The sequence below is a fragment of the Malaclemys terrapin genome, chromosome 5 (genome assembly GCF_027887155.1).
Source record: "Malaclemys terrapin pileata isolate rMalTer1 chromosome 5, rMalTer1.hap1, whole genome shotgun sequence".
Taxonomy (NCBI): domain Eukaryota; kingdom Metazoa; phylum Chordata; order Testudines; family Emydidae; genus Malaclemys; species Malaclemys terrapin.
Window position 1 is genome coordinate 49,603,058 of NC_071509.1, and position 21,627 is coordinate 49,624,684.

The window sequence follows — 21,627 nt, forward strand, 5'->3', positions numbered from 1 at the left end:
CCATGTCTCATCTTCTTGTCCAGGGTTCAGACACACCCTTATTAGTTTGGTGCTAATGAGACCCATCCAATCTGCTTGCAAGGATGAGTCAGCAGAAAAGCCTTTTTGAATCTTGATGCAGGGTCTTAGAAATTGACACCTTGCCTCAATCAGTCTACTAAGATTCTGAATTAAGAATGGAAAGTTTGTTCTTACCCGTTAATTTTATTTCTAGAATGGTCCCATCTATAAATCCCTTACTATGGGAGCTTCCTCTTCTCCAGCCTGCATTGAAGGCAGTACAAGACCCTTGGGAAGTGGCTCAGAGGCTATGTTCCATCCCTTTCCACCTGACTACTTTCAAAATGATATACCAGGGGTCAGCAACCTTTCAGAAGTGGTGTGCCGAGTCTTCATTTATTCACTCTAATTTAAGGTTTCACGTGCCAGTAATACATTTTAACATTTTTAGAAGGTCTCTTTCTATAAGTCTATAATATATAACGAAACTATTGTTTTATGTAAAGTAAATAAGGTTTTTAAAATACCGTATTTTCCGGCGTATAAGACGACTGGGCGTATAAGACGACCCCCAACTTTTCCAGTTAAAATATAGAGTTTGGGATATACTCGCCGTATAAGACTACCCCTCTTCCAACGCACACCAAAAAAAAATTAAAAAAATATCAGATTTGATTTCAATATGGTAATTTTAATTCAAATGCTTATGACATGCAGGTACTTAGCAGGAAAACTGTCACTTATAAACGTAAGGCTGTTTGTCATCAAACATGTAAACATAAAACAGTGGAAGTGGATTAAACTTTTCCTAATTCACTCTAAAACTGAAAGGAAGGATAAGACAATAAACCCATGGGAGCTGCCATGCTGTTTGTTTTCTAAGCTGTCAACCAAACTGGAACTGATGATGATAGGAGGAAGATAACAAACAAGAGAGAGAGAGCAAGTGCCGGGCAAGTCCCTGGCGAGTTAGCAACGCCCATCATAACTGCAAGCTACGGTATTTTTACAGGTTTTGCTGGCGTGACAGTTTCCCTTTAAAAGCCTTCAAAATCCTCCTGTTCGTCATCTGATATCATAAGTACATCAATGACATCTTGTGATACATTTGTAAGGCAGTCATCGTATGGATCGAATTCCGTATCAGATGGTGTGGTCTCAGCTTCGGCTTCCTCTTCATCTTGCCACAAGTAGTCGTCTTCCATACCATCTAATGAATTTGATATGCCACACTTCTTGAAAGACTTGATTACTGTTTCTGCATCAATATCATTCCAGGCTTTTATGACAAACTTGCACAAAACATCCAACTGTGGAGCACGCATGTTTCCTCCTTTTGTGAACGACTTTTCGCCGCTAACCATCCATTCATTCCACTGTTCTTGAATGCGATCTTTAAATGGCTTGTTTAGGCACACATCCAGTGGCTGTACCAACGATGTCAATCCTGCAGGAATAACTGCCGCATCTGTGTTTAGTCTTGCAAGCATTTGCTTGGTGCTGGGAGTTAAATGAGCCCTGAACATATCCCACACCAGTAGACTACATTTTTGAATAAGTCCACCTGGTCGCCTGCTCCATACATTATCAAGCCATAGCTTTACCCCTTCTTCATCCATCCAGCCTTTTTCATTCACATGTATAAAACAACCAACAGGGAACTTGAATTTCGGCATTGTTTTTCTTTTAAAAATAATCATTGGTCTCAGTTTGGCGCCATCAGCTGTGCATCCTAGTACCACTGTAAAACTGGACTTCTCATGTCCTGTTGTTTTAATTAAAATTGTTTTTTCACCTGTTTGATGGACAGTTTTATTTCTAACCATATCAAAATTCATTGGAGTTTCATCCATATTTCCAATACTACTTAACGCATAGCCATGTTTAGTGCGCTGTTGTATTACGTATCGATGGAAACTATTTACTTTGCTATCAAGATCTGCAGGTAATTTTGGGGCAATTTTCATCCTTTGTCTCAGTACCCCTCTGTACTCAGTATGCCTTCCCATGAATCTAGTACACCAGGATACAGTGGCCTTAAATCTGTTGCTGTGATCTGGGTTAGATTTGGCCCACTGAAGTGCAAACAAATGTATTTTATTTCGTGTCACTACATAACCGTTTTGGCGATGCTCATTCACCATGTCTGCTACATGTTTTTCGAGTTCTGGCCAATGTGGAATGCCTCTTCTTAATGCACACTTACCCCTTGGCATACTCTTTAATGCTTTTTCATTTGCTTTCCAGTCCCGAACCATCTTTTCTGTTACTCCATATTGTCTTGCAGCAGCGCAGTTATTATGTTCCATGGCAAAGTTTACAACTTTAAGTTTGAAACTGGCTTCATATTTCTTTCTTCTTGCTGGTGGAGCCGTGATGGGGTTTTGACTGTTGGACATTTGTATACTGTACTGTATGTACTGGTGCTATACTGTATGAACAGGTACAGATACTGGTGCTGTACTGTATGTGGTACCCAGTATACAACAACCAGCCAATCACGGCAAGCGATGTACCTTACCGGCGATTGGCTGGTTGTTGTATACAAAGCCTGCTTGGATTGGTCAGCTCTCCCTGCCTGCCCAGCCCTCCCTGTCTCCAAGACTATCAGAGCGGTAGCGCAAACACGCCTCTTTCACCCGTCTGGCCCGCCCTTGTATCCTAGTACCTCCTTCTCTGCCTCTCAGATCTCGCACATGCGCGCCTGCGCCGCTTCACTGCAGTCCTCAGGAGCGAGATCTGAGAGGCAGAGAAGGAGGTACGGTAATAGGATACAAGGGCGGGCCAGACGGGTGAAAGAGGCGTGTTTTTCTGGGCACAGCGCCGCTCTATGTCTTTTTTCCATACCCCGGGCGTCCCGGACGCCTGCAGCTTGCTCCGCCCTTCACTTACACCTTCCCGGTGAGGCGCCCCCTCACCTCGTCATCGGGTGGGGATGCGGCCGCGGCCGTTTTTGAGCTCCCCCCACCATATGCGGCGACCGCAGATTCTCCAGTCCGGTTCGGAAGTTTCAGCACCCGCCCTATAAGACGACACCCGGCGTATAAGACGACCCCCGACTTTTGAGAAGATTTTCCTGGGTTAAAAAGTAGTCTTATACGCCAGAAAATACAGTATTTAAAAAGCTTCATTTAAAATGAAATTAAAATGCAGAGCCCCCCTGGACCGGTGGCCAGGACCCCAGGCAGTGTGAGTGCCACTGAAAATCAGCTCACCATAGGTTGCCTACCCCTGTGATAAAGAATTTAAATGCTAATAAGATTCTTGATAATAACTCTAAGAAACTAGCAATATGTCAGAGAGATGCTCCCTTTGATCAACATTCTGAGATCTTTGTTCTTGGTATTTACTCTAGACCCAAGCACTTGGAAGAGATTAGGCTGGTGAACAGGGACAGTTATGAGAAAGGAAAAGAGGTAAGAACAAATTTTCCAGTCTCAGGCATTGTCCTGTCTCCCAGTCCCCATTATGGGTAACTTTTCTTTAAGTAGGTGAACAAATGAACTGGAAATGAATGGGAAAGAATGTCAAAACACTATGAAACTATTCACAATAGATGAACAGAGGAAAGAAGAAGTAACTTAAGAGGACTACCTCCTTCAGTATTCTTCTGATGAATGAAGATGCTACTCGCTTTTGTGGTTCAAATTAATACTGTCGCCAGCTAGTAAAACTTTGCACATTTGAATAGGTGATTGCCTTTCAAATCTTTTCATATGAAGCCTTGGAGCCTTCTTTCCAGGTAACAGATACTTCTCTGGTTGAGTGTGCTGTGAACTTTTCCAGTGGTGTTCCTCAACGGGCTAGGTAAGCGTCTACAATAGATTTGCTTGCTTTGTCCAGCAATGGTAGTTTCAGATGAATTCCTGAGTTGAGACAATGTGATTTTTCTCCCAATTTACGGAAAAGTCATCACAGCCCTGGCTCAGCCACCTTATGAGGTTGCCCTAATTAGTATATCAGTCAGGAAGGCTTTACATATTATATAAAGGTGCCATTTCCCCCTGAAGGATGGTATGCTGAATATTTTCTGGGCTCTTCGGATAGCACTTGTAGAGAGTTTCTAGAACTCTACTGTCCAAAGTGATAAATAACCATTTGTTCTTTGAAACTATTCAGTCTCCTTCCTAACAAGCAGATAACCTCTTTTAGTCCTGAGCTCACTCAGCTGGGTTGAGGCTGCACAGGCTCTGGTACCTCCCGAAAAGGGACCGACAACCCAGAACTCTGCAGGGGAGACACGCCCCCTCTCTGGGGACCCAGGCTCCCTCACTCCGGGTGAGCTTGGGGACAAAAGGAACCGCAGGGAGGAAATGGACAGAAAAAAATGTAGCCAGCACCACCAGCAAAAAGCAGCTGCAGTCAGTACTTGTAGGCTCTGATGATGCTCTCTTTGTCCAAAAGTTTTTCACATTAGCCACCACCAATTAAACAGAGTCCATTACTGAATCCACCAAGATGTCCAAAACAAAAGATGCTGCTGAGAAAACCTTCTGCTGGGAACTTTAACTTCTGGTGTTTAGAATCTGTGGTCTCTGCAAAGTCCAGACTACAACAGTCCTAGCAAGGAAGGTGAGAGTGTTGCTGATGCCTTTGCCCTCTTGTCTCTTATGGACCTTCCCTATTGGTCAATAGAGACTTGCTTGAGCTGTTGTAAGAGTCTGTCAGAGTCTTTCCATCATTTGTCTGACCTCTCTTGCACTTGCCCTATTTACCTGCCTTGTGAGGCTGGCCTATTGAGTCTGCAGTCTTCTTCCCTGAGGGACAAGCTTCCACAGTCGGAGGGCTTGTAGGAGCACTGACCCGAGTCAGCAGGGAAAGAGGACATGCATCTGAAGAAGTGGGGGTTTTTTTACCCATGAAAGCTTATGCCCAAATAAATGTTAGTCTTTAAGGTGCCACCAGACTCCTCGTTGCTTTTGTGGATACAGACTAACACGGCTACCACTCTGATACAGGGAAAGAGGGAGGCTGTGATTCTGTGATTAAAAGCTTATTATGATAGTTACAGTCTACAAAATTACAATCAACCAGAAAATTAGATTCAGTGAAGAGGACCCAAAATGAGATTGAAGTTGTAAGAGACATTAGTCTCACTGTGGAATTTACATTACGTCATGCATAAGTATGTTTATGTGAACGCAAACACAGATACCTTTCTGCACTCAGAACACAAAACTCACTAATGGAAATACCATCCTTCATTGCTATAGTTCCATCCACCTCTCTGAAGCACATATGGAGCACACACTAGCTGTCCCTTACCCTTTCACTAGCAGGGCAGGTAACGTGGATGCATTTTTATTCTTCCAGTCAGAGTGCAGATTCAGCCACTTTTGATGGTGTAGTTGCTCATTTTCTCGTACAATTTTTGTTGCAGACGGCCCCCTGAAATGAATAAAAACAGTCCATGGATCTTCAAATATCTTTGACTCTCACTTTCCTGACATTACAGTTATGGGAGGGAAAGATGCTTTAGTACCTCCCCTTTATGCCAAAGTCAGGCAACTGAATGATACTCCAGATCTGCAGATGGTTGCGGGACAGGTTTTGGCCAAAGTCAGACCTACGCACATTTTATTATTATTCATGAAAAATGTTCTAACAAGTGGGAGTGGGAAATGGAAATGGCAAAAGTTCTCTGGTGGCAGAAAACATAAGCATTATTTCACATCTGCTTTATTCATTACCATTACATTTTGGTTATAATGCTCATAATCACATCCAAGCTTTTTCTTCCCATAAATTTCCCTTCCAAGCAATTTTCAGTTACCCACTATGTGTCTGTTTAGCTCATATTGCTTCCGCAAGATATAATCAGGAATGATGATCACAGTATGGATTGATTTTATTCATACTGATCAACAGAACCACTCAGACAGAGGAAAATTTCAGAACATATAAAAATAGAGTCTCTTAAATGAAAGTAACCGATAATCAGATTTGGCAGATTGGTAAGATTAATTCACCCCCCCCCTTTTTTTTCCCTGGTAAGTAAGACTTCCATCTCTCTCTTTGAAGCTCTTCATTGTAAGGTTACTTATACAAAGAATTGAGCCCTCAAGCACTTACTTGGTTCTAGATTCAGCAACTGCTTGGTCAAAAAATTATACATTTTTCTCCTGAATTAATTTGCACAAGATGCCATTTAAAAAAATGAAAAGATTTTTTTAAAATCATTTATGCATCAGACAAGCAGTTCAATTTAAGGAAACATCAGATCATTCTGCCCCAGAATACAAATAAATAAAAAAATTTGCAAATTCTCAAACATAACAGCAGGAAGATTCTTCATGGATTTGGATTTCAAAATATATGGTGAATATGTGCATTAACATGAAAACTGGGTAAAAGTAGTGATCATTTGTTAAATTTCATTTCATTTCAGGAGATTTTGCACTCTTGAAATATTGCTCTTCTGCAAAACATTTGGCAAAATTGGCTATTTTTATCTTAAAACCCTGCAAAAACACCCATTTCTGAATATTTGCTCTTGTGCTGGGAATTTGAAATGTGTTCCATATGTAGCTCTGCAGCATCAGTTCATTAACAAAATACCAGATCCTTAAGTCCAGCCAAACTGTACCAGGTACAGCTCAGGTACACTAAAGTTCGCCTTTATGCTCCCCTGATCTATATATTGGAGTGGTTCCCAAGCATAAGAAAGAGCAGATACTCTAGACTCTAGAGTCATTTACCCTACCTGTGATCATCTCCAGGAGGCTGAAAAAGCAGGCAGGAACTGACAAGGCATAGGGAAGCCTCCGTCATGTTCCGTTACCCCTGATCGCATGCCTCCTTCTCCAGTAGCAGAAAGGCAAGGCTACGTTCAGGCCTAGGTAACATCAAAGCACAGTGGGACTATGCAGCTCCATAACGATCTATATGACAGATACCCCAGGGCTAAAAGTTTTGCCCCTCCCAAAAAGGGGGACAGAGAGCTGAAATTAAGAGTGTATATATTTGAAAGAAAAGAAAAGAAAAGAATCTTAGGGGGACACACACACAAAGAAAATTGAATAATAATATGGAAGACACAGGAAAAAGAAAAATGTGTATGGGGGCTAGCTCCAGACATTACAAACTTTTAGATTTAGATTGACAAACTTTAAACTGATAAATAGATGTTACATCATCTGGCAAAAGCAAGTTTTTGTTTGCTTGAGTATTTAAAGAAGTCAAATAAATTTTGGAAGATTCATATGAGGTACCTAAAGCAGCTTTCTGTCTGGAGCTAAAGCAATGCAATGGACTACCACGGAAAATCTTTCAAAGCTGGTGAAACTAGAGGCGAAAACCCACCCAACTGTGATTTTACTAAGGTGGTGGCAAGGGTCCAGGGAAAATAAGTGGGAAGGAAAAATAAAACCCTGTTATTACTATTGTTATTTAAGTAGAACAGGAGTACTTGTGGCACCTTAGAGACTAACAAATTTATTAGAGCATAAGCTTTCGTGGACTACAGCCCACTTCTTCGGATGCTGTAGTCCACGAAAGCTTATGCTCTAATAAATTTGTTAGTCTCTAAGGTGCCACAAGTACTCCTGGTCTTCTTTTTGCGGATACAGACTAACACGGCAGTTACTCTGAAACCTGTTATTTAAGTGTTGACAATGTCCTTAGGAATGATGGTCCCGCTTCAGCAAAGTGCTCAAGCATGTGCTTAACTTTTAGCATGTATTTAAGTCCCATTGACTTAAGTGTCACTACGTACTGATTAGTTAGACATTGGAAAAGGGGGAAAAAACCGAGCACAGTGGAAGTTATGGCTAAAGAAAAATAGTTCTGTACATATTATTAAGGGTCTGATTGTGCCTTCCGCATGCACCCAAAACTCCCAGTAAAGTCAGTGGAAGATTTGGGTACATAAGAAATGCAGGATCTGCACTAAGAAGCACATGCTGACTGTGAAGATGAATGATGAACAATGTATTGTATTTCAAAAAAGTTCTGACCTTGTCTGAGCAATGGCTGTAAAAAGAAAACATGACGGATTCTCAGATTCTGCCAAGATGCCTTTAACCTTTCAATGAAACATTCAACTCTCAGACTTATATTTGTTCCCTCATCAAGATTTTTTTTTAAATGACAATCTAAAGCAATGATGACTCACTAAAGACACAGAAAAATCTGGTTTTCCTCAGCAGGAAAAACCTGCAGGAATGACTTTTTCAAGATTCTAAAAAGCTGTAACACATGAAGAGTTTTTAAAAAGTGTAAAAAAACCCAATACTGTTTTCCTTTAAACTGAAGTTAGACAAAAGTCATGGGTAGGTTTGGAAAAATACAGATATTCAGGGCTACTGCACAATTAATGAACCATAAACAAACTGATTCATAGTTTAATTGTATTTTTAACCATCTTACAGTTTCTAATGCTAGATTCCCCCCCTCCCCCAGGAAATCTGTTACTATTTGGGCCTTTCCTGGAAAACTAATTTGTTTTTCAGATCCATCCATTTGATCTACTACAGAAGTGTCCGTCATGTCCAAGACCACCCTTCTACTCAGAAGATTATACAGTCCCTAAGCTTGACAGCTAAGGAATCCTTTATGGGAGAAGAGAAGGATAACACTTAGTATAATTTAAAATAAATCACTTATCTAATGTTAAAAAAAATAAAATTCCTTCTAGTATTTTTTAAATTAGACATGTGGGAAATTATGTTAAATTATATATTATATACACACACACATGTAGTAGTAGAGAGTTTGGGGTTTTCTAATTCATATTGACCATCAGAAGCTTGGTAACCTGTAAAAATGTAAAGATAAAACTGAACTTCAATTACAGCATTTAACAGTCTGAGTCCAAGTTTTCAAGTCTGCTAAACAAAACAAATAGCTAGGAGAAACCTGGGAGTCTACATCTGTCCAGCAGACAACTGAAAATAGGTTGGAATGGTTGCACTAAATGATATTTTCAGATTTATACCTCTTCAGCCCAGCCATTATTTGTTATTATGTTAACAACTCTGCCTGTGTATCCTCTGAATAAGTTGCTGGTTTTGATATGTTTGAATTGCTATATGAAGGAAAGGGCATAGCTCATAAATGGCTCCAGACACCTCATGGTTTTCCTGTAAAGAATGATCTATTAACCATAAAAATTAACAATATGGTACATCATGTTCTATGTCAGCAGTGAGTTAGTTTGCCAGGTCTGCATCAACTAAAATCTGACAATAACCCAAATTCTGGATTCCAGCCAATGGAAGGAAGAATAAGAAAAAAAAATCAGGAAAAATGTCAAAGGGCCTAGAGATTGCACCTGCATCTTCCTCATAGGGCAGCACATGGCATTAGGCTATTTTAAAATCTGAGTTATATTACTTTTACAGTTGTTTAAAACAGGTAGCATCCATTGGTTAGCTTACTATACAAGTTGTTAATGATCAACTAAGCATGGTTTTTTGGCAATGGTTGTCAATGTTACCATATGGAAATACTCTCAGCAGGGCTGGCAGAATTAGAGACTCTGAGGTCCTATCCTTGGATTCTGTCCATTTCTCCTCTGGACATATTAAACTATTATCACTCCATGATCTACTAGCCAGCAGTAGTTGCTAATGAGCTCTTTTAAAACAGTTCTCACCTCATCAAATGAAGGCTCTTCTGCAGCAAAGAGCTTCTCCCTCCTGTGTCTGCTTATGGTAAACAGACACAGCTGTCTCCTTCTATTAATTTCCAGTATTTTCTCATTTCCCCTTCCATCTCCTCCAACAATGTTCACAAAAACATTTTGTCTAACATTTTTGATCTGTCTTCTTTGTATAAAGAATCTGCCATGAGCAACTTCTCCATTACTTCATAATTTTGTAGAATGGTGTTTTATCCATTGTGTGGCTTTCACCAAATATGTAATTTATAAAATACATAATTCAGAAATATGTATTTTAAAAAATGAACATCATCATACTGGTTGATGGATGCAAGCTTATATTACCACAGCGGGTCTCAAACTGTGGGTCGGGACCCCATTTTAATGGAGTCGTCAGGGCTGGTGTTAGACTTGCTGGGGCCCAGGGCTGGAGCCCGAGCCCCCCACCCTGGGCGGTGGGCCTAGGGCTGGGGCTTCGGCTTCAGCCCTAGGCAGTGGGGCTGGGGCTTCGGCTTCAGCCACGGGCAGTGGGGCTGAAGCCCTTTGGCTTTGGCTCCCCCACCCCCAAGAGCAATGGGGCTTGGCCGAGTTCAGGCTTCGGTCCCCCGTCCTGGGGTCATGTAGTAATTTTTGTTGTCAAAAGGGGGTCTTGGTGCAATGAAGTTTGAGAACTCCTGTATTACCCCCAAAATTGTGTGATCTTAATAAGGTAAAACAAACAGACTGTAGCTAGCCTGTGCTTTGTATTTATAAAAAGAAGTCATTCCAGATTATATTCTATAATAATATATCCATTCACCACCATTTAAAGGACACCATCAATTTGAATGCTCTGAAAGTGACTAAGTATTAAATCTAGTTCCTGAGCTCCCCCTCCACCCCTAACATTCCACAAAGCACTTCAGCATGTGCATAATTTTACTTATGAAATCAGTGGGAGTACTCACAAGTGTGCTTTGTGTGATCAGGGCCCTTTTAAATAGTAAGCCCTGATTGTTATTTCTCTCTCTTTTTCTTTTTGAGTTCTTTTAAAATATGTTTTTATCTGGGTTTTTCTCCTTGCTGATGTTTATAAGGACTTTTCAGATAGAAAGAAATAGATTATATAAGGAAAGCAGCAAAACTGACTACATACATACACACAAAGATTAAGATCCTCAGTACCCTTTCTGTCCTTTTTCACCCTTTAGGGCCATAAATGGGCCCTAATAACCCCAATTCCAGCTGGAGTAAAATTCCCAGTGTAGGCAATGCAGAAGTCAGCTGCGAGGCTAATTTCCGAGGAGCTTCTGGCAAACCTAGGCATAGTGGACAGGGCCAGGGACACAGTTTGGAGCAGGAGTAGCAAGGCACGACTGAGGTGGGGCCTGTGGTGGAGTTTCTGGGCAGCTCTGCAGCCCAGAGGCAGCCATAATACTTAGAGAGGCCCCTGTATCATGATCAATGGAAATGGAGTCAGAGTGCCCATGTTCCCTGCAGGGGCTGTTATTGACATGACAACAAGGGAACAGAGAATGAGTGGAGTTAGGCTGGAAGCAACTCAGCCACATGGCCAAAGCAGTGCACAAGGTTTAATAACGTTCCACTTCTTCAACTTAACCTGCTCGATTCAGCTTCACTCTTTGCTAACAAGAGAGCCCTCAAACTTGTGAGGGTGCAAAGATGGCCACTTAAGCCACTCCCACCTCCTGGCTGCAAGATCCACAGTGCACTTCTTACAGATGCAGCACAGAATTTCACCCATGGAATACAACCTGGACAAAGGAAGAAAATGGTTTCTTCCCTAACTTCTTTCAGGGTTAGTAATCTAATAAATTGGAAGTACCAAAACCACAGTATAACTTGTGACTGAAATTGCAAAATTTATTTTAAAAATTTGAAAATCTGTAAAAGAATAATAAGCATATGCAGTCATAAATAGGCTTGAAGTAATGCATGTTAGGTAGCATGTGAATACTCTACCATGTATCTATGTGTGTGTCTGTAAATAGATGTAGTGATACTATAACAATTCATGCTTTTAATTCCAGAAGTTGTAACTTTTTTCAGAAATTGTTTCCTTTCTAGTTAGTATTCAACTTGTTTTGCTAGTCTGATGCCTCAGGATACATATACTTGTGAAGAAGGAGGATGGTTCAATAGGTACAGTGCTAGGTTGGCCTCTGGGAGACTTAGGTTCAATTCTACCTCTGCTGCCAGGGCCGGCTCCAGGCACCAGCTTGCCAAGCAGGTGCTTGGGGCGGCCACTCCTGAGAGAGGTGGCATGTCCAGCTATTCAGCGGCAATTTGGTGGACGGTCCCTCACTCCTGCTCAGGGCGAAGGACCTCCCGCCGAATTGCCGCCGCAGATCGCGATCGCGGCTTTTTCTTTTTTTTTTTTTTTTGCACCACCTGGGGTGGCAAAAACCCTGGAGCCGGCCCTGTCTGCAGACTCCATGTGTGACCAAGGACAAGACACTTGGGCCCAGTTCTTGGGCTTATTATTCTTTTACAGATTTTCAAATTTTTAAAATAAGTTTTGCAATTTCAGTCACACGTTATACTGTGGTTTTGGTACTTCCAATTTATTAGAATTATTTTTTTCTCTGTTTAATAAAACAAATGTATGTTGATGAACTCTCTATGATCTTCACTCTAATATATTCCCAAGGATTTCATAAAATACACATGGACGTTGTGTGTTGAGTGTATTAGAGAAAGAGCAAACATATTTTACATTCTGTTGAGTGAGTTTTGAACACTAGGTTGAATTAATGAGTTGAAATACTGCAGTCTTCACATAGCATTTGATTTAATAGCTGTCCTGTTTATTCTTAGAGCAAATAATGTATGTTGGATTCAGATGTTCAAACTTCTTTTAATAGTAGATTATGTATCCCTTTTGATTTCCTTGATGTTTCTGAGGACTTGTCTACATGGTGGGATAATGCGCACTACAAGGTGTGATTTCTAAAGAGCACTGATGTGTGGTGCATTAATTGGTCTATGTAGACTCTGCTGGTGCATACTAAATGTTTCAAAATGTGCTAGGGAACATGTAGCAGTGCACATTACCCCACTGTGTAGACATGTCCTGAGCAGAAGAGATGCTGTCTCAACTCTTCGTTTTTCTAACTCAGACCTGGTTAGAAGACAATAATCAATGGTCAGCATAGTAGTTCAGATGAGAAATAAATTAGTTTGTTAGCCCACCAGCTAGATAGAGCACATATTATTCTTTTGTATTCCAAAGCAGGTTACTATAGTTTACCATAATGACATCTGCTATCTCGTCCTAGCATAGGAGGAGAAAGGGAGACTATTCCATGCAGTTTTCACAGAGTTGCTAAACAGAAATATTTGCTAGAAACTTGCTTTTGGCAGACTTCAACTTTGAATAGACCATGATTGTTTTATCACTGCCTGATCAGCAGATGTGGGTTTCCAAACACATGAGAATAACTTGACCAGCCCAATGTCAAGTGAAAACTATAACCATCTAGGCCTACTATTCTTACCATTCAGTAGAGAATGCCCATCTTTAGAAATGTACCAGCTGACCCTCATGCAGTGAGAAGGTTTCCAGTCCGCATGGAAGCATATGAACAATTGTTCACTTCATGTTTAACATTTTTTTCACATTAGGAAAAACATATGAACTTCAAAGAAAAAAAATACATTCCATCATTTGACCAGTGGACATTTTGCCAGACTACTTATCAAAGCTTTTGAGACAATGTTTTCATCGGTCTCGTAAGTGCAACATGTACAGTTTTCCATATCATATCATTATGTTGTGCTGTAACAAATTATGGAAAAAATACCATCAGCATGGAATTAATATTGACTGGCAGTCAGACAAATAGCCTGTGTTTAGTACAATAGGCAGAAACTGGGTTACTTTTTATGTTGCTCCAGCTACCAGAGGTCAAGTTTATTATACCTACATTTTCAAACTGACTTATGTTTTAGAATCTGTCATTTAGAAATGTTATTCATGTGTATTTGGAACCATTTGCTAAATTCATCTAACAGAACCACATTTCATTGTCATTAAATTCTATTCATTTGTTTGCGGCTAATTTAATTCTCAATAATTAAAACAAACAAACAAACAGATTCACAAGCAGTTAGAAAGACATTCCTTCTATGTTCTAAAGATTACAGAGCACTGGGACTTGTCATCTGGAAATTCACTACTAAATACAACTATGATTTCTATCTTGAACAACTGTACAGAGAAGAAAAGTACCATGTACTACTTTCCTCATAATTTCAGGCATAAGGTAACATAGGCTCACCTGAAGTATTATTAAACAAATTCTATATCTATATAACAAATGCTTTCTGTATAATGGCATCATACAGGTGGCATTTATTTGTTTATCTCTTTAAATTTATTCATGGTGGCAGGGAACGTAAATCACAAAATATTCCCTTTTTTAAAATCACTTTATGCTCTGGATTATTATGCATGTCCATGCACACGAAAAAGGTTTTGCTCAAGATGTTATTACCCTTAGAGCAGAATGTGACTATTGCATGGGAAAAACATTTTTCATCAATACTTTCTAGCCTTATATAATATATATTCTAACTTAATATATAATCCATCCGTCTGGAAATAAACAACCTACTGAAAACATGCCAAATATTATCAGTCTACTATTACAGGCTTTCTTGTTAGAGGCCATTTTATATCTAATAAATGATACAGGATGTCAATGGCAAACAGGTGAGGTATATGACTTGAAGTCTGATTTCAAAGTAATATGAAATCCTGAAAATATTACATCATCTAGTACCTCTCCCTGCCAATGCAGAAAACGTTCACATAAGTGATGTATTTACTGCCAACTGGCTTAAGGTCTAAAGAAGAATTAAATATGTTATAGTCGTTCAAATTCCTTCTTTCCACAACTGGTTCTGGTAAATGTATTGTGTTTCTCATTTTTCTCGAAGACCTCCTTCAAAGATGATTTATGCCATTATTGTGTTGGCTCCATCACTGTGTAATGAAAATAAGCAGAGAAAATGAAGCTTCAGATGACTGACAGAATTTTGCCTCAAGAGTAGGAAAAAAGAACCTGTCTCATGATTCTTTAGAAAACTGAAGCCATTAACATTTATTGTTACAGACAGGCACAAGCCACAAACATAGCTTCTGGATCTGAATTTCTCAACGTCTCTTACATGGTTACTCATCACGGCCAAAAAAGCTTTATTATGCATTCTACCCTTTTATAAAATAACTTTGAGAGGGCTGAAATTTTTGTCTCATATAGTCACTTAGAAGTGACAGAGTTAAATAATTACTTCTATAGGGAAACCCCACAGAATGGGGACAGAAATTAGAAATTTCCACTCACATTGTTTCAGTGTCATTTTCCCAATTGGGAAGAGGAGGTGTTCTTTGCCCTTCTTTGGAGAAGGGAAGTATGACTTTGCAAACTTACAAACATCCTGAGATCCATTGGGAAAATTCTGATTCAGGACCAGTCGGGCTAAACATTTTTAATGCCTGTCTTAGATAATTGTATATTAATCCTATACCAAGCTGTACTTCCTCTTTATCCAACTTCTTATTCTATCTGTGATTTATGATTCCATTAGAAAGGAGACTGGCACACTCTATTATGTCCAGAGCATTCTTTCTGCAATCTTTAGAGCTACAGAATTTCTGTTAACTCATTGGGGCTTGAGGAATGCATTTTTAACCATTGAAAAGTAGTTTCTCAAAAGTTTGATACAGTTTAGAAATAAATGGAGCCCTGTGTAAGCGGTCTGATTGCACACATTAAGCTGTAACTTAGGTTAACAATTCTGGCCACATGTGGTGCTCCATCAGTGAAAGAGCTGTCACTGACAAAAAAGCAAGTATAGGATTGGCACCACGAATGGTATTATTTGTGTCCCAGCTGACAGGTACATATCACTCTTACGGGTGCTAATTCTCTCTTTTTGTGATGGTTAGTTTTGATTGGACAATTAGGTCACATTCTTTCTGTTCCCATCAGATGCAAACACTCGTGTCTCAGAGTGCAAAATTTGCTTTCATGAAAATTTTCTAATATTTTCTTCAAAATCATTATTTTGTGTATATATCTGACAGTAAACTCATTCACTATAATGTTTGCAAAAAGTGAACACAAAAGGAGCATAAACACAGCCAAAGTAGAGTTGATGTTTTCATTTGGGAAAATATTCACAAAACACAAGCTTTAATCTAGGCTAGTGTAATTTTAAAAGAATCTTTGTGATTCAAATATTAATACACAATTTAGTATTATGAAAATATTGCATGATAACTGCTAATCCACCTAATACAATTGGGAAATATTCTTTTATTTCATTCACAGATAGTTTATTAATTTGAAAAAGTAGCTACTTTAAGAAATGGAACAAAGATGGCCTTTCACAAAGTACACATATTACTTATGAGCTTTACTATACTTAAGATTATTTTTGAAAACTTTCTGATTTATGTACATCTGCTCTGAACTTTCCCACATTTATCTTTTAGTGCCTGGTCTCCTCTTGCCACTCCTACACCTTTTTTGTTTTATCATTTCAAGTTTAGTCATATCACAACTTGTGTTTTATATTTTCTTATAGCTGGAAATCCTGATCTTGCAAAGACTTTATGCACTGTGAATAGTCCCTTCGACTTCAATGTGACTACTCACTCTGCAATAAGTTAAGCATGTGTATAAATCTTTAAGGGATTTGAACCACAGAATGAAAATGTTGATGTTTATGAGACAATACACAATAAGCATATACTGACATAAAAACAAAGAGTAACTGAATGATTAAAGAGTAGCATGTATACAGCAACAACCTAATTCCAATGCATATGAAGACCCTCAACTGCTTTTTCAAGAGAGTAAAAATACAGAGGGTAGGCCTGAATCTCCACTGCTTTGCACTTTGTTTAATCACTTAGCTGTGTGTAAACAGAGTACCAGTGTGGTTTGGTGTGTGCAGTGTAGTTGTAGCCATGTCAGTTCCAACTGACAAACTTTTTAATGGACCAACTTCTATTGGTGATAGAGTCAAGCTTTCAAGCCACACAGACCTCTTCCTCAGGTCTGGGAAAGGAACTTCCAGCATCACAGCAAAATGCAAGGTGTAACAGAGGTTTGGTCTACACTGGAGGGGGGGAAGGAATCGATCTAAGTTACGCAACTTCAGCTATGTGAATAACGTAGCTGAAGTCGACGTACTTAGATCTACTTACCACGGTGTCTTCACTGAGGTAAGTTGACGGCTGACGCTCTCCCGTCGACTCTGCCTGCGCCTCTCGCCCTGGTGGAGTACCGGAGTCGACGGGAGAGCGCTCGGCGGTCAATTTATCGCGTCTAGACTAGACACGATAAATCAACCCCCGCTGGATCAATAGTTGCCTGTCGATCCAGAAGGTAATGTAGACAAGCCCAGATTGTTTAACATAGATAGTTAGCACATACTGTAAGGGATCATTCAAGGTAGAGTGCCCCATTAATATTTGTAAGCGTGTAGGTGGGTGTGACTCTCCCTCGCTGTCAGTCTCTGAGGGAGACCACGCCCCTTTGCTGACACACTCCTGAAACCACAGTCTAAGTAAAGGGGGAAGTTAGCGGTCTCTGGCTCCAACCCTTAGGCAGGGTAACTGTGAGTGGTTCGGGGGAGGAGGAGGGGGCAGGCCCTCAGCCAAGGCAGGGCACCAAACAAACAGTTTAGAATGCCGGTAGGAGTTAGGAATCCAGCAAGAAATCTAGGGGGCTGGCAGAGGTGACCACCACCCCAGTCTGTCGTCCTGGCTCTGGTGGGCAACAGACAAACTCAGGCCTCTTGGCCTAAGGAGGGGGAATACTGCCATGCTGAGGGGAGTGGAGTGGCAGGGGTAGGGAGACACAGGCCCTCCCGACTCCACTGCATCCCAGGCTAGAGCCATAACAGTGGCAGAGTGGTCTGCCACTGGGTCAGCAGGGAATGTTGGAACGCTGCCTCCCCTCCCCAGCTTTGTCTCCCCTGCTGTGGGAGGTGGGGGGCTGGCATCTCCACTTGCTCCCTCCACATTGCACCCCACTTTTATTTTTTTTCCAAAAGTGGGCATCTGTCCCGTTTGCTCTTGCCAACTGATCAAGGCAGCAAGAGCAAACGGGACAAATGCCCACTTTTGGAAAAAAAAAAAAAAAGAGAGAAGGGACAGGGCTTAAAAAAGGGACTGTCCCAGTCAACACGGGACGTATGGTCACCCTAGCCTAGTGGACAGGCAGTCCAGATCAGCAGTCAAGAATTTATACAAAGGTTCGAAAGCCAGGAGATCCAATCCGAGGGGAAGAAACTTGGAGAAGTTAAGTATGAAGCTGACTGCAAAGAGTTACAAAGGGACCTCACTAAACTGGATGACTGGGCAACAAAATGGCAGATGAAATTCAATGTTGATAAGTGCAAAGTAATGCACATTGGAAAAGTAATCCCAACTAAACTTACAAAATGATGGGGTCTAAATTAGCTGTTACCACTCAAGAAAGATCTTGGAATCATCATGCATAGTTCTCTGAAAACATCTACCCAGTGTAAAGTAGTAGTCAAAAAAAAAAAAAAAAAAAAAAAACCCAACTATGCAATTATGAAATAGCAGACAAGGAGTTATTTGCCATCAAGGCTACATTTGAGAATTGGTGACACTACTTTGAGGGGGCCAAACATCCCATCCTAGTTTTAACTCACCATAAGAATCTAAAATATCTATGATCTGCCAAAGCTCTGAATCAGCATCAGTTGTGTTGGACCCTATTCTTTTCAAGATTTGATTTCATAATGATGTATCATCCAGGCAACATGAATGGCTAGGCTGATGGCCTCTGATGAAAAGGGGAATACTATACACTAACCCCAAAGAACTGCCACCTTACACATTAAATCCACACCATTTAATTTGTGGGTCTGTAGCCTCGGACTTCCTTACCATGCTTTGAGCAGCTCTCCCAAATGATCCTTTTTTAAACTCATAACCTCATCCAAGGAGGATCTCCCTAGTACCACCGCATGCCACTATTCCTGGGTCAATAACCTCCTCTATGTCAATGGCTCCCTCTACGACCCCAAAGGTTTCCCAAGATGGGAAGTGCTGTGCATACATCATGATACCCCTTAGGCAGGTGACTTTGGGCAATCCAAGACTCTGAGTTGTAGCCCACTTGTTCTGGTGGCCACAAATGCAGGATGACATTTGGTCCTACAACATCTGTGCTTGCACAAAACTCCTCTAGAGCAGGACTTTCGGCCTCCTGATGCCAATGTGGGATCCTTTCCTGGCCCTGGTCACATATTACCCCTGATTTTTATAATGGAATTACCCGAATCTGAAGGCCTAACATCATACTAACTGTCGTGGACCAACACACCAAAAAGGCCAATTTTGTACCATACACATGTGGAAACTACTGAATGCCTTCTAGTTACACATATCTTCTGCCGCCATGGCCTCCCAAAACATCTTGCCACAGACTGTGGCTTCCAGGTCATATCCAGGTTCTGGAAGGTTGGGTTTCCCTCCAAGATGTCCAGATCATGCATCCACCACACATCATCCTCAGATGGATGGCCAAACAGAAAAGGTCACCCAGATGCTTAAATAATAGATTGACAAGTAGGTAGGAGTGATGACTGTGTATTAGATATATAAGTAAAGCATGTCTGGAATGCAAAGCCTAGAGGCTGAGGACTGTAAGATTTTAGTTTAGCCATACTAGGTCATAGGCTTAAGAATGCTTGACATGAGTGGGTAACCTAGGAATAGCCATATGCTAGGAAGGTCAGAAGATGACTGTAAAAGATGGGCCAATAGGTGATGTTATGGAAAAATAGACCGCAATGTACTGTCAAAGACCACAAGACGCCTGATTGTAACATCATGGAATGTCCTGTTCTGACTGCAGGTTACCATGGACACATGTTGTGTGTAGATGCTAATGAGAATAAGGGGAACTAAGATAACAACCTATGAAAAACGGGGCACCCAAATATTCCTGGAGTGTGGAAGTACAGATAAGGAAAAGAGTGTTGAAACCTTCATGCATATGCACAGGGTGTTAAGTATGGTGAGAACAACAGTATAAAAGAGATTCCCTGGTTGGGTAAAAGTGGGAAGACCCCAAGGGAAGACCCACAGGAAATCCCAGCAGGAACCACCTCTACCCCCGGTTCAAGTTCAAGACCATGAGACATATCTCGTCTATGACAGCCTGGACTTCCAAATGCATAGAGGGCCCCTGTATTATCTGATCGATTGGGAGGGTTATTGGCCTGAAGATTGCTTTTGGGAGCCAGCTCATCATGTGCACACCCCTGCAAAAGTATGGACCTTCCACAGGAATCATTCAGAGAAGTCTGACCCCATGGATTACCCTAGGAGATGGGGTGGCATCAGGCACCACAGGTCTTGATCCCAGGCCTGGGCAGCTGCCAAGCAGGAGCCTTACTCTGTATACCATCATGTTGCAAGAGCTGATGAGGGAACTGCTGCTAATACCCCCTTCCCCCCACCAGAAGCTACACCTGCTGATTCAGTGGGGTCAGATGACTAACAGCAGATGGCTGATTGGACACTACTGATCATAAAGCTTCCTCTTCCTGTCCCATCTCTTGTCTGAGCAACTAGTTGCTAGGCTTGTTGCTGCCCAGACTGCTGAGACCAAGTCCCCACCTCCTTGCCTTGTTCCCTTTACCCATATTTGTCCCTATTCCTGTTACCACACCTTGTTCCCCATTGCTGATTCAAGCTGTGACCCTTGGCATGACTTCAGATTCTGACTCCCGCTTTGACCTCTGGTGTGACCATGACCCTGACCCTACTCCTGACTCTCACCAGTAGGTCAGACAGCTCACATTATGGGCCCTAACACCTTTCATATTCAAAATGCAGTTTTCTGTTAGTCCCCTAGACAGACCCTGACTAGATTATAGGCGCTCCTCACATCCAGCTTGGTGACTAACCAGGCCATTCTTAATTGGTCTATGAGCTCTGGGATCGGGGTAGTGTAACATTTTTGCATGGTAATTTTATTTAGGGCACAGTAGTCCACACACAGCCTTAAGGATCCACCCGTCTTTTTTATGAAAATGACAGGGGCTCTGACTGGCGAGGTGGACCATCAGATAAAACCCCTTTTAAAATTCTCATGCATACATTCTAAAAACAGAACTCCAGTGAACAAACTGAAATTACCATAGTTTTTCCCTTTCGTTTCATAAAGCTAACTGTTTGTTTTTTAGTCGCTGGGAACAAATATGGTATCAAATTTCTAAGCTATAATTAGTTTAAAAAATAATTATAAATTCAATTTACTTTCCAATACCTGGCTGAAAGGTTATCTTTTTAACTACCTCCTTTAATTACAGTTGTGTAGTATTTGTAAAGTGTCAGAATTTTAATGAGAGTTTGCTTTCCAAGAGTTCATAGAATTCCACTACCCTTTTCCTTTACTACCCCTTTTTGTACTAAGTTTAATTTTGCACAGGTCACACCAACAATAGTCACTATAGGCTCAACTAACTCTGCTGCCCCCATCACCCTCGGAAATTCATCAATGCTACAAACTACTGACCTTACCCTAAACCCATTTGATTGCAGGCCAGTTGGCTTAACTTTTCTTGCCACTCATCAGCACAAACATGGTAGTCAGTAGCTGACCTCTGAATAGTCAGGAATGCCAAAGAGCTTGCGTTTTTAGATAGGGTCACTGCAAAGAAAAAGAAAAAGAAAAGTAACTTAAGTATTTCTTCAGCAAGTTGGTATGCTATTTGCTACATTGTAAATATAAGAATACTTTCAAAAGTGTCCTCGAGTAATGCAAGATCCAGTTATTTTTTATCTCCTCTATACTTTATGAAGATTTAATTAAGAACATAAGAACATAAGAATGACCATACTGGGTCAGACCAAAAGTCCATCCAGCCCAGTATCCTGTCTACTGACAGTGGCCAATGCCAGGTGCCCCAGAGGGAGTGAACCTAACAGGTAAGGATCAAGTGATCTCTCTCCTGCCATCGATCTC

At 40.9% G+C, this 21,627-nt stretch overlaps 1 protein-coding gene across 8 annotated transcripts in view; it reads right to left on the bottom strand.

Moving 5' to 3' along the window:
* Positions 1-21,627, bottom strand: part of CORIN (corin, serine peptidase) — a 306,982-nt gene that overhangs the window by 21,033 nt on the left and 264,322 nt on the right. For all 8 annotated transcript variants that reach the window (XM_054029070.1, XM_054029074.1, XM_054029073.1 and 5 more), the window contains 2 exons: positions 21,183-21,312; positions 5,266-5,388 (listed from right to left, as the gene is read on the bottom strand). In XM_054029070.1, coding sequence (XP_053885045.1) covers positions 5,266-5,388; positions 21,183-21,312 — 253 coding nt within the window. The remainder of the gene's footprint in view (positions 1-5,265; positions 5,389-21,182; positions 21,313-21,627) is intronic.